At 44.4% G+C, this 13,464-nt stretch overlaps 2 protein-coding genes across 6 annotated transcripts in view; one reads left to right on the top strand and one right to left on the bottom strand.

The window, feature by feature from the left end:
- LOC135386006 (carboxypeptidase inhibitor SmCI-like) overlaps positions 1-11,689 on the bottom strand; it is a 42,069-nt gene extending 30,380 nt beyond the window's left edge. Inside the window, exon 1 of the transcript XR_010420554.1 lies at positions 11,624-11,689. The gene's annotated coding sequence lies outside the window, so the exon portion shown is untranslated. The remainder of the gene's footprint in view (positions 1-11,623) is intronic.
- The window catches only part of LOC135386003 (angiotensin-converting enzyme-like), a 274,926-nt gene that overhangs the window by 239,230 nt on the left and 22,232 nt on the right, over positions 1-13,464 (top strand). For 4 of the 5 annotated variants that reach the window (XM_064615692.1, XM_064615693.1, XM_064615694.1 and 1 more), the window contains exons 1-2: positions 3,325-3,728; positions 12,947-13,117. In XM_064615692.1, coding sequence (XP_064471762.1) covers positions 3,639-3,728; positions 12,947-13,117 — 261 coding nt within the window. In that variant the 5' untranslated portion in view covers positions 3,325-3,638. Of the gene's footprint in view, positions 1-3,324; positions 3,729-12,946; positions 13,118-13,464 lie in introns of those variants that run through there. The other variant, XM_064615691.1, reaches the window with a different exon arrangement.

Raw genomic sequence — 13,464 nt, 5'->3', positions numbered from 1 at the left:
CATGAAGAAGGCCGAGAGACACGGACACATAAAGGGGGGGGGGGGGGGTCCGTGTTTCTCGGTTTTCTTCATGGAAGAAGAGAAAATTTGAAAGACCCAAAGGTCGCACAGCCGACGACATATCCATCGGTTGGTCCGCGTACTCGCATTTACATACAGGATGGCCGCAATAAGTGTAGGAATGATCTGTAACACATAGCGCTCCCAAAGAAACCTGACAGCTCTCCTATCACGTTTGTGTTGCAGCCGGGCTGACCTTACAATGCAGCACCTGTTTTTAACACAAGGAGAGCTGTCAATTTTTCTTTGACAGCGCTATGTGTCCGCGATCATTTCTGCTGTTAGGGTATACACCTGCATAGCTGAGGCTAATTACTATGTTATTATAGAACAAATATTTTATAAATCAATCAATCAACTATATTATTATAATATATGTCACTTCATGAATGCTACCCAACACTGTCGTTGATCCCTAATTCTTATATATATTCATGCTTTAGACATTAGTTGTCATAACAGTTTTCAGTTGCTATCTTTGTTGCTGTTATTTCGCGACTCCAGAAAATGCAGAGCATTCCTGCAGGACGACTTTTTCCGGCAAGCAAGAACAAGCCTACGAAGCTAATAAAAGAAGGAAAAAAGACGACAAAAATAGTTTTTATGTTCATGCACAATACGCAAAGTTCCGCCGATAGTTTCGTATGAACCGTTATGTGAACCGATTACCGGTATTTTTTTAACGGTTCAGTTCCGGTTCAGCTCCAAGATTGCGTCGACTGGTCCGGTTCGGTTCAGTTCCGATTCGGCCAAAAATAATGGTTAATAACGCTTTTCGGTTCGGGTTCGGTTCTTACTCTCTGCCTTGCACGTCGGGCCTGGGAGGTGATGTGGGTTCGAATCCTCACACCGGCTGTGATGCCTGAGGTTTTCCCTGGATTTTCCGACAGACTTGCCAGACGAATGTCGGCACAGTGCCGCCGAAGTCGGCCAAGGACGTATCGTAGCCCCCCTGTCATCCCGGTACGGAAATCGAATAGAATATACGATTACTTGCTTCCGTGTTCTAGAAATTTGAATATTCACACTGTCCTAGTAAAAAGTCTTTTTTTTTTAGAAAATTCTTTTCCCAGGAACAAAATTTCGTTCAGGGACATTTCTTCCGGGAACATTTTCTCCTAGTCCTCGTGAGGCACTGGAAAGAAACAGTATTTTACTCTTTTTCTTTAGGAACAAGCTCTCAGCAAGTGCGATGCGGTTCAGTTTTTCAACTCAGTTATAATGTGACCTTGTTGAAACTGTGTGCCTTTCAGGAAACACCTGCAAGTCCGTGCGTTCTTTGAAAATGAAACTCCTTCGAGACACCTCTTTATAGGAATACTCACGCATTCCTTTTATGCGGCATATAGCGACAAGCGTGAGAGGCAGGCAATATGAGAATACGTATTTATGAGGGCCTGGTTACGATACCGTCATTGATGTGAACGATATTTCAAGTGAAACCTGCCGTCCGACGCACATGCCTGCGTGCGGCCTTCGTCAATGCGTCCATGGCCTCATGGAAAACAGAGGGAAATGAAATGACGGAAGGTCGGGCAATGTTGAGTTGCTCACAATAAACGGCAGCGGCGAAGGTGAAGGACAAATGTGCAAATTGCAACAGTGCATGCTATGTGGTTAAACGAACACATTTATGAAAACACAAGCAAGGTCCATCCTGGCCGGTTTTGCTCTTGCTGCAGTCCAGACGAATTCGTTGAAGTAGGCGGTCAAACACACTCATTGAAATAAATACATGTGCAGAGACAAGTCATTCGTGGACTACGAATTCAAAACTCTTCTCTGCCATGTATAGAATTTTTGGAAAGGATGACGTTGCAGAAAAGACCCACACATGTACTACACACAATTGCAATTAGAGATGCACTTGCTCAATGTTGTGCTTAGAATGCATTCCATTGTATTTTTAATGAAAAAAGCAAAAGCTGTTTCGGGTGGCTACCATAAGGCTGAAACTCAAAAGGCCGGGAAAGCAAAACACCGAACAATCAGAAGGCGGAAAATTCAGAAAGCCGTACTCTCGAAAGACCAAAAAATAAGGCACCCAAGATTCGAAAACCATCGGTCACTCAATTGGGTGTTCACCCTAGGTCTTCTGTTTCTTTGGCCTTTTGACTTTCGGCCTTCTGACAGTTCGGCGTTCTGATTTTTCGGTCTTTTACTAAGTTACTCAGGTACGTTAATATTTCCCACGCGTCAGTTCCCTGGCGTCTTTTGCCGAGGCTTCAAGTATACGCAGCAGTTTTTTCCAACTAGGAATTCCACGAAATTTGTCATCTCACATACGCATCCAGGATGGCCTTGGACTAACTCACACCGTGCTGTTAGGGTCCATAGGAAATTCTCTGCTTATAACACGGTATAAGTATGCTATAGCCTGTAGGTCGGTACAAATGCGTAAACAAAGTTTTGCGGGTTACATATACTTGACTTTTTTTTTCTTCCAGGGTAACTGTAAAGTAACTAAGTTACTGTAACGTGGTAACTGTAAGCTGTAACTAGTTACATTTCAAAAAGAGCAACAGTAACTGAAATTCAGTTACTATTTTTGCAGGTGAACTCTAACTGCAACTTACTTGCTTTTTGGGTAGTAATTTACCTCTGACCGATATCTTCTTTTTTTCTTTTTCACACTGTGTTAATTCCCTAGCTAGAAACTTTGTATTTTCAGCATATTCTACATCAGTTAGTGAAGGTAAAAGATCGTGTACGGGTTGTTGTGAGTACTGATTGTGAACCAGTATCCAGCAGATGAATAGTGTCTTTAACCCGCCAAAACACCGAGCTGGGCACGAATGCAGTGTTAACACTGGCCCAACGATGACACGGCAGAACATTTATATATACGAGCATTTTTCTGAGCAGTTGCGCGTCGTACTGCGGTGAGATTGTTTCCATTTCGGAATCATTGTTTAATTGGCTTTTCTTTATGTAGATAAGAAATTACAGTGCGTAAGGCGGTGAGCCTTTTTTCCGCACTCTCAAATTTCACCACGAAGTTCCGATTGTCGCCGTCATGCACCTTTTATGAAACTAAAAAAGCGTTTTGAAATTCGCGAGGGCGGCCATCTCCGCCCTTCCTTGAAGGTTGAACTCTTACAACTACGCATCAACGAGTCAGTTATGCTGCTTTAGTCGATAATGCTAATGACTTGAGAAACTTCTTCGATTGTGTAACACCGATGCCACCCCACGAATGAAAACAAGGCCGCAGTATCGTGCTGCACCAAGGCCACGGCATCCTATCTAAAATCTGACTCCGATGCTGTGTACTGGCCAGGAAAAGTTTGGTCTCGAACTGCTCTAAAAGGAGTTCTCTTTCTACCAACGATTCCTGTGAGCTGCCTCCTCCACACTCAGCTTCTCGAAATGAGAACGGCGGATCAACGTACAGACTTATTTGGGTGAGGAGGATACGACCGGTGACTGAAAGTAGGCAAGTGAACAGCTGCGTTATCTGTGCTTGGGGATAGCTGCGTGCGCGTGCATCTCGCTGCACTCCGAAACCGCAACAACTCTAGCGGCACGGTGTCACTCGTCAGAAGAGCAGCCCCGCTCTTCTCATTCGGTTCAGTACGATGTGGGTACCGGCGGTGCTACGCCTCCCGGTCGTTCTCCTGGTCGCTGCGGCTATTCCTGTATCTACAGGACAGGATCAAAGCAATTATGTGAGTTGCATTTGCCAGTGTGGGACTTTCCTCTTATCGAGCTGAACGACAGCTTGTGCTTGGAGATCGAAGCCAATGAGTCTTTGTGTCTCGTAAGATCGTGACATATTTGCGTGCTTCGAAGTGATGTGCTGATTGCCATGAAACGGGAAAGTTTGAATGACTCTGCTCTGTATGTGCTGCATATCTTTATTCGTGAAAACTGACCGTACACTTAAACTGCGCGTGTATTTTCTATTATTGCTTGGTTAGGAAATGCGAGAATGTGTAGAGCGTGTTGTTTGGAACTGAACCTAGTGAAGAACGCACAGGGACAAGGACGACATGCGCTTCCATATGTGTCGTCCTTGTCCCTGTGCGTTCTCCACCATGTTTAGTTAGGGAATGGGCTGTTTGGGATGTTTTCCACCGCATTGGATGTCCGTAACCGTACTTGCTTCCAATGTCTGTTTCGGCGCAGATTGTTTGCAGTTTGGGCTTCTAGAACACATTTATCGGTTTTCTAGCACCACCTTTTTCGCATCGTACCCGAACCATTTTTCGAATCTATTAGGGAACGGGACCTTTTGCAAAGACAGTAGTGTTTGTTTTTGCACATGGTGTGTGCAATAGCCGGCCCAAAACTCCAATATCCTCCTCATTTTTCCCCCTGACAAAAGTTTCCTGAAGTACAAGATTGAAAGGAACAGTTACAACTATTTCCGCAATTTCTGCCATGCTTACGTCACTGGTTATAATTAAACTTGGCCAAGAGATTAGTTTTCTCCTTTCCGCGCGTGGTGACAACACGTAGTGGCTACGGAGCGATGGACAGGGGCCATTGCTCAACAGGTGGTTCCGAAAGCAGCACCGCTCGAAACCAATGCCAGCCACGGCGTCTTATTGACGCTTTTTCTCCAACCCTAACGAAAGGCTCAACCAGGTACCGGCCGCCAGACTTGTGCGTAACGCGTTACTAGTAATTGCGTTACATGTAATCAATTACTTCTTGGAGTAATCACTTACTTTTCTGAGTAATCGACTACTCAGTAATTGATCACTTTTCCGGCAGATATTAACTTATCCTTCAGATGTTCTGCCCCAAGTCAAGCCCCTCGTGCCTTCAGCTTTTGTTGGGCCGTTCTGTAGCAAGCGGAGATCATTGTAATAACGTTCTGGAATTTCTGGGTCTCTCTCCCTAATCCCTTCCTACACCAGTGTGGTGGTGCCTGAAGCTTTGGAGGTTTAGTTCCATGCAATGCTCTTCCACAATCGGGTCAACGTCGTCCCGGGCGATAAATACAGTAGACGTACAGATCTACTTGTCCTACATGTTTTTGTTTTTCGTGTTATTTCAACTGTTCCGCCTGTTGAACTTTTTGTTTTCTTTCTTTCTTTCTTGTTTGAGGCACATAAAGACTGGCATAATTTGCGTGAAGGCAGAGTAACGATCAGAGGAACACGTTACTTTTCTACTCGTTACTCAATTACATTTGGAGTCGAGTAATTGGTAACGGTAATCATTTACTTTTTTCGAGTAACGGGCACGAGTCTGCCTGCCGCCAAAGCTGACGGCACCATTGCTGCCTGCTTTCTAGTTGTGATCTGCAGAAAACAGTCCGGTATCAGGTCCATAAACAGTTTATCTACGGGCCACCTCTTTGCACGTGTGCTTCCGTGTAGATCTACCGAACTGCAAGTAGTAAAAGGGAGTTGCCTCAGGACAGAAGCCGCCGATATTTCGAACAGAGACTGTTCTTCTTCTGGGCACCGTCCTCATCATTGGCATGGTATTTAAAGGGTGTGACGTGTTTAAAGGTTCATGCGAATTGTGGGTCAACAGCCCGGAGGGAAGAAAGGTCCGTACGGGTTTTTACGGCGGGAGTGAATGGCTGCTTTGTTAGAGTGTGGAGGGGATTATGTGAACGTAGTGATCTAGGCTACAGACCGGTTGCAGAAGAATGGAAGGTTCACGAACACGTGGACGAAACGGGACAACAGGCAAGAATTCGCAAGCATAGCGAAAGATAAGGAGGTTAGTGGTTACGTGGGGAAAATTCCAGAACGAGCAAATCTTTTTTTTTTTTTTTCAATGTATATTTGTAATACAAAGTTGTGGCATGCAATAAAGAGAGCAGAAAGCAGTGGCCATGCAGAACATAACAGATGATAATGGAGGTAGATGGGGAAAAGCATATTTTATTTGTGAAGTGTTTCTAGGGTGCCTTGTGATTTGTTGATACCGGACGGGTGAAGAGCGTTGAACTTGTATATGAGATAAGACTCCCTATCACGTCTGTCACGTGTGGATCTAAACCCGGTTTCTAGAATATATAGTTTAATGTTGTCAAAATTGTGACCAGGAACGTTAAAGTGTTCGGCGACTGCTTTGGGGAGTTTGTTGGACGTGTCGGTTCTGTGTCCGGTAAGGCGGTTGTTCATTTGTTCATTTGTTCATTATATTCACAAATCCCATACAGGTGACATACCGACGCGCAAGAAACCTGGCAGACTCCTTGGTCAATGCCAAAATCAGCAAAACGAGCGCCCCGTACACGGGAACACGACCCTGCAACCTCCCGCGCTGCAAAACATGCAAGCACGTTCAACACGCTAACTCCATCAAAAGCACTGCGAGCAATTACACCCACCCCGTTAACCACGCATTCACATGCACAAGCTCCAATGTTATATACTGCATTGAATGCGGCGACTGCTGTATGCAATACATTGGTGAAACCGGCCAACAAATGAACAACCGCCTTACCGGACACAGAACCGACACGTCCAACAAACTCCCCAAAGCAGTCGCCGAACACTTTAACGTTCCTGGTCACAATTTTGACAACATTAAACTATATATTCTAGAAACCGGGTTTAGATCCACACGTGACAGACGTGATAGGGAGTCTTATCTCATATACAAGTTCAACGCTCTTCACCCGTCCGGTATCAACAAATCACAAGGCACCCTAGAAACACTTCACAAATAAAATATGCTTTTCCCCATCTACCTCCATTATCATCTGTTATGTTCTGCATGGCCACTGCTTTCTGCTCTCTTTATTGCATGCCACAACTTTGTATTACAAATATATATTCAAAAAAAAAAAAAAAAGATTTGCTCGTTCTGGAATTTTCCCCACGTAACCACTAACCTCCTTATCTTTCGCTATGCTTGCGAATTCTTGCCTGTTGTCCCGTTTCGTCCACGTGTTCGTGAACCTTCCATTCTTCTGCAACCGGTCTGTAGCCTAGATCACTACGTTCACATAATCCCCTCCACACTCTAACAAAGCAGCCATTCACTCCCGCCGTAAAAACCCGTACGGACCTTTCTTCCCTCCGGGCTGTTGACCCACAATTCGCATGAACCTTTAAACACGTCACACCTAACCCTTTAAATACCATGCCAATGATGAGGACGGTGCCCAGAAGAAGAACAGTCTCTGTTCGAAATATCGGCGGCTTCTGTCCTGAGGCAACTCCCTTCCTACATCTCTACCGGTTCGCTGGATTTCTACCCATCTATATATGCAAGTAGTAAAAGTTCCACGAAAGCATCTGTACGAAAGCCGCGGTGAAGGCTAACTTGACATTTGGGGAGTTAATCGTCTCGTTAGAGGCCCGTTACTGAGAGCACGCAAAACGAAGGACAGAAGGTCTGTTTGTAACGTATTTAAGTACTGAAGCTTTTATATATGGGGACAAATACGAATTATCTTCTGTCTACATACGAGTCTCGTTTTTTCTGTTTTTTTTTTTTTTAATAGGGCGCTTAGAAACAGGGTGATTCGTTGACTGTAACTGGCTACTTTTTTGGCAACTTTTAACTGAACTCGTTGCTTGTAAACTCTAGTAACTTCTTGAGCACATCAGGTTACATTTTTAGATAACTTTGTCAAAGTGACTTGGGGTAAGTTCCAATTGATGAAATAGCATAAATGCAGTCGAGCTGGTGAAAGAACTCCATGCTGTAAAAAAAAGCCAGACTTTGGGCGAAAACGAGAGACTGAGATGGCGAGCAGAGTATTTATAATGGCAGGGGGCACTGCGTGCGGTTCTACGAAATATGTGTAGAGGACAACAACTCATCAGTTCCGATGCCTTGAAGAATTTTATTACGAGATCAGAATCATCAAACGCCACCCTAAAGAAGCACATAAAATTACGGCTTCATTCGTCATATCAAATACTATAGTATAATTTTGAAGTATAGTATAAAACGTCTCGCAGCATTCACGGTGTGACATGGTCGAGCACTAAAAGGTGTTTTTTGGTTGCGAGTAACTTGAAAGGAACTCGTTACTTTACCTATATTTACCTGCAACTTCGTTACGTGTTGTACACAGCAACTAAAACTTGCAGCGAGTTCCTTTTGTTAGAGTGGCTTCCTCACCTCTGCTTCGAACATTCATCCTTGAACGTTAGCATCAGAATCTTGTGAAATTGTACGTCGTTCGCTCCGCTTCATTGGAGTTTCGTACAGTTATCTTTCGATGAGTATCTCAGAAAATAATTCGTACGTTTTGTGTACCTTTCTGCTCACTTGACATCGTTTTTAGCTTTTGCCATTGTTGTATTGCCAACTATAGGATGGATTCTCTAAGTGAACCAAAGGGGGAGAACCTACACACCGATAACGGTGTGTACACCTGCATATCACTTGGGACTTGGCCCCTATTGATAGATAACATATCGAGAGGTGTACTATCTTCGATTGACAAGTTAACCACAAAGGACTCGAAAGAAATGTTTCTGCCTATGCCAGTTGAGTGTCGGGAGGCTATCTTCTATACCCTTCTTCCCCACAAGAGCGGCACGAAATATAGTCCGCCATCCCAGACAGAGTTATTCCGCCGCGCCACCAGGAACCGCCTGTAGGCACGTGCACCGCGACGCTAGCGAAGCGGGGTGGTCGTAAGGGAAGTTCAGTGGTGTGAGAGACTGCTCCCACCTAGAGCCAATAAATAAGCTACGCTTCAGAGTAGCGACAGTGAGGTGCAGGTCTGGAGAGAGCGGGTCGCCATTTTGTTCGCGGGGCGCACTTGCCCCACCCCCCCTTTGACGGCGTCGACAGCGCCATCTGTCGGGTACACTTTGAATCCGCGATCCAGCAAAGAGCATCTGGTGCGCGGTGCGGGTAGATAGGAACGTTACGATTCGCGCTTCTTTGCTTTTTTGTTGCTTCTTTGCATATACGTATAGTAGAGTTCGTGCAGTGGTGCACGCGAGCCCACTGGTCCAGACTAGACATGCGCGAGATAAACCGATCGGTACGGACAAGCAGTACGTGATAAGTATGGACCGTACAATTCGTTCAACTTCTGTGGTCCAAAGTTTTGCAGTCAGATATCCAGTTTGGACTGGAAAATTGCGGCAGGATGTCCGCAAAGTTGGGACCGTTTGCTTATTGCAGCGTATGCACGCCTGCATGGAAAGCAGAGCAACATAATGTCTTGGGCAGTGTTTATTAGCTGCGACAGCAACTTTACTGTGAAACAAGTGTGATAACGAGCTCTTTGTTTTTCTCTCCGTTTCGATTGAAGGTGGCTTTATTGTTACAGGTGCATGGAGGACCGATGCATTTGAAATGTCATTGCATGCACAAGTTCCTTCAGGCACTGTTTCACACCCAGGAAAATACATGCAAAATGTCTAAGAGAGAAAATTTTGGCTAAAACTTTCACTAGGCCTGCACAAGACCGCATACAGTTCCTAAATGTTGTCTCTTTCACTTGAGTGGTGCACTCGCACTGCTTGGGCTTCGCAGTGAGTGGCAGAGCAAGGAAAATACATTATGAAATGTTCATGAGGGCTAAAATTTCACGGGTTGGGGGTAAAACTTTCACTTAGCATCCTGCACGAGACCGCATACAGTTCCTAAATGTTGTCTCTTTCACTTGAGTGGTGCACTTGCACTGCTTGGACTTCGCAGTGAGTGGCAGAGCAAGGAATATACATTATGAAATGTTCATGAGGGCTAAAATTTCACCGGTTGGCGTAAAACTTTCACTTAGCATCCTGCACAAGACCGCATACGGTTCCTAAATGTCCACCCGCGGTGTGCTTGAAACATAAGTATGTGGGGAAGTTACTTTTATTTTGTAGTGCACTACCGTTACTCACTACTTTTTCAAAAAGTAACGCGTTACGTTATTCGTTACTGTTGCGGTAGTAGGTAACGCGTTACTAACGCCGTTACTTCTAATAAGTAATGCCGTTACTTTTGCATTACTTCACCAGTTGTCCTTATAATATGTACCATTTTTTGGTTGAGTTACATAAGTGCATTCCGCAAACCAATACAAGCAATGTTGGGCACAACCAAGGGTCACCCATGAACACAACTTACATGTACGATTTATTGCCACGCAGAAGTAGTTGATGTTCACAATTGAGCTTCGCCCGTTCGGCTGAGAGGAAGCCTAATGACCAGTGAGTGCTTCTTGTCAAGGTTGATAGAGGCTGTAACTTTTTATCTCACACAGTACAAATCCAAATAGCCAATTCCTTGGTATTTTGTTACTTGTTCAGAGGGCAGAGGCCATTTTTCTGTCGCTTTTGCCCCCATTCGTCCAAGAAATACCAGAGGGAGTGTGGTATACATAGGTGAACAAAACAAAACAGAGGTGGTAAATATAGGTGAACAAAAATTGACATTGACAAGGTGAACAAAAAACAAAGGTGACATCTCAACCAGGGTAGGTCAATAATCTTTCTTTTGCGTTCTTCGCGGGTGCCGATGTGACCTTCTTGTCATTGTTGAAGATTGATAGAAAAAAATCGGGAATTTTCCCGTATTCTGCAAGCACTATCCTCGCTCAAGCTTTCAAGATTAGACGATGAACCGATGTTCCCGAACACGCAGTAACACACAACGCCGTTACGCGTTAGTTATTAAAAATGTAGTGACGTTACGTTATTCGTTACTTTTCTCCCAAATGTAATGCATTACCATATTTCGCTACTTGAATGTAACGCGTTACCGGCAACGCACTACTTTGTCACGCGTTACTCCCCACTTATGGCTTGAAACCGCGCAACTGAAACGTTACGTTGACTTAGCAGATTTTTGAGTGCAATTCAGAAAAATCAATCATCAAGTGCTCTTTGAAGTTCGTCGAAGATAAATGCCGTTGACAAGTATGTAGGTTGTTAGATGGAATTTTGTGACAACGTGAAGTGAACCACTGTGTACACGCGAAAGCTACGAACGGAAAGCAAAGAAATCGCGATAAGCTTTTGTCCATCCTTCACTACATCCTTATTGAATATCCTTATAGAATACGGGGTACATACACTTTCTACCGCATGAAATTCTCGGTGCACTGTTCTGTTTCATTACAACAATAATGACAATTGAATGTATAGTAATGTATAATGTACTGTACTGCGGAATATTCAATTCGTTGAAATGTGGGAAGCGTAGGTGCGATGAGGCACCGAACCGTTTCGCTAATTTCAGTCCTGCTCTCTGCATGTTCTTCGAGTACGCGTTGCGTAATAGCTTTAAGTGGGCGTTTCTCTTTTCAACTTCCGTGTTTTGTGGCAGTTTGTCAACTTGTGAGGTTGTTTCCGTAAATATGTGCAACTGCTCCGAAGCTCATGTGTAGGAAGCATACCAAGCAGGACCTGATTACGTCATGTTTATTCGCTCACAGATTGGGCTTCAGTTGTTCAATGCGCATGTGCAAAGCATAACCCTCCCAAAAAACTGCGTCATATGTAAAGTCCGTTCTCGCTCTAAAGGCGCCGGGATCCTTTATAAAGTGTCAGCAATTATTGCGTGCGATTTCAGAACCCCATTTCATTCCCAACGCAATATACGCCAAACTAAATCAAATCCGGTGTATGACACCAAAATGACGACGTATAAAATTACGGTAGAGATGTTTGCACACGGATATACATACTTGGATATGTATAGCGATGGGTAGTAGGAAAGCGCCACGCCCACCGTGCGAGGAGGATTGAAGCCGGTTGTTGGACACGTTCGTCGTATCAGGTTCGTAGGCTCGCAGTGGGGTAGCTGCGTTATTCTAACGAGACGCACTTTAACAACAGAGCAGTTGAACTCCAGCCTCTCTAGCTGAGTAACAACAGTACAAACGCGAACTGTAAGAAAAAAAACAAAGTGTCAGGTGCTACCGTAAAACCAGACTTGTGCCCGTTACTCGAAAAAAGTAATTGATTACCGTTACCGTTACTTCTGTTGAAAAAGTAATTGATTACCATTACCAATTATTCGACTTCAAATGTAATTGAGTAACGAGTAGAAAAGTAACGCGTTACTTTGGTCGTTACTCTGCATTCACGCAGATTATAACTGTCTTCGTGTGCCTCAGAAAAAAAAAAAAAAAAAGGTTCAACAGCGGAACAGCTGAAATAACAAGACAAACAAAAACACGTAGGACAATGAGACCTGTACGCCCGGGAAGACGTTGACCCGATTGTGGAAGAGCATTGCGTGGAACTTCCCCATGACTCACTAAACCTCCAAAGCTTCAGGTACTATCACACTGGTGTAGGAAGAGATTAGTGAGAGAGACTGAAATTCCAGAGCGTTATTACAATGACCTCCGCTTGCTATAGTAGAACAGCCCAACAAAGGCTGATGGCACCAGGGGTTTGACTTGGGGCAGAACATCTGAAAGATAAGCTAATATCGATTACTCAGAAAAGTAATTGATTACTAGAAAAATTACTTTGACAGTAAAGTAACTGATTACTCGAAAAATTACTCAAAAAGGTAATTGATTACAAGTAACGCAATTACTAGTAACGCGTTACGCACAAGTCTGCGTAAAACTAGAGTGCCGTCAAAATAGCTAAACTGATAGTTAGACGGAAACTTACAAGTAGCGGTGATGGTGGTGGCTGACGGAACTGCTTGCCGTCGACGGCCACGGGTACAAGCGGGCAACTTCACGACTATCGCAGGGAGGGATCGCGAGTCCTGGGCCGACTTCACAGGGAGCACAGGATTCGAACCCGGTTCACTTCCGGGTCGACTTACAGGTAGCAACCGCACAGACGACCGCGATTCGCCGCGCTATGTCTTTCCAGTGGCAATGCTATTGTCATCATCACTTACCGTGTCAACAACAGGAAGCATTCAATCGGCGTAACCAAAATTTGTGACCGTCGTTAATTTCCTGACGTGTACGATGCTCGCATACCTTGTGCTTGGATATATCGTTGTCAACACGTGCTATTGTGTGTCTTCTCCAATACAGCCAAAATATCTGAGCGACATCCAGGATGTCTCGGGGCTTATCGAAGACGAACAGATTGCCGCCGCCTATGTCAACGAGCTGAAGACCCCGCTTGACATATTGTACAAAGCCAGCGCTAATTCGCAATGGGATTTCAATACCAATATCACGGACTACAACCAGAATATGTCGGTAAGTGTAGCGGGTTCCATAGCTTTCAAAACAGATATTTGACAGAGAGAGAGAGGGAGAGAGAGAGAGAGCTCTCTCTAATTTCTCGGTCCGGATTTTTCGCGAAGCGTGCACAGAGCACATGGGCGCGGCCACGAAATTTCGCGGAGTCTGTGCGTTAAAGTTTTGTGGCTTGATTGGTTTCCCTTCGTGATATGCCCGAGATTGCACGTTCCGTATTTAATAAAAGCGAATACTTACCAGTACTACATCGTATCAAATTCTCACTAGTAACCTGCTCAACCAACCAACCAACCAACCAATAAATTTTGTAATTGTAGTATGTAATTTTTGAGGTGTCAATTATT

The sequence above is a fragment of the Ornithodoros turicata genome, chromosome 2, assembly GCF_037126465.1.
Source record: "Ornithodoros turicata isolate Travis chromosome 2, ASM3712646v1, whole genome shotgun sequence".
Taxonomy (NCBI): domain Eukaryota; kingdom Metazoa; phylum Arthropoda; class Arachnida; order Ixodida; family Argasidae; genus Ornithodoros; species Ornithodoros turicata.
The sequence above is the reverse complement of the archived record's forward strand: the minus strand, read 5'-3'. Positions and strand labels throughout refer to the sequence as shown.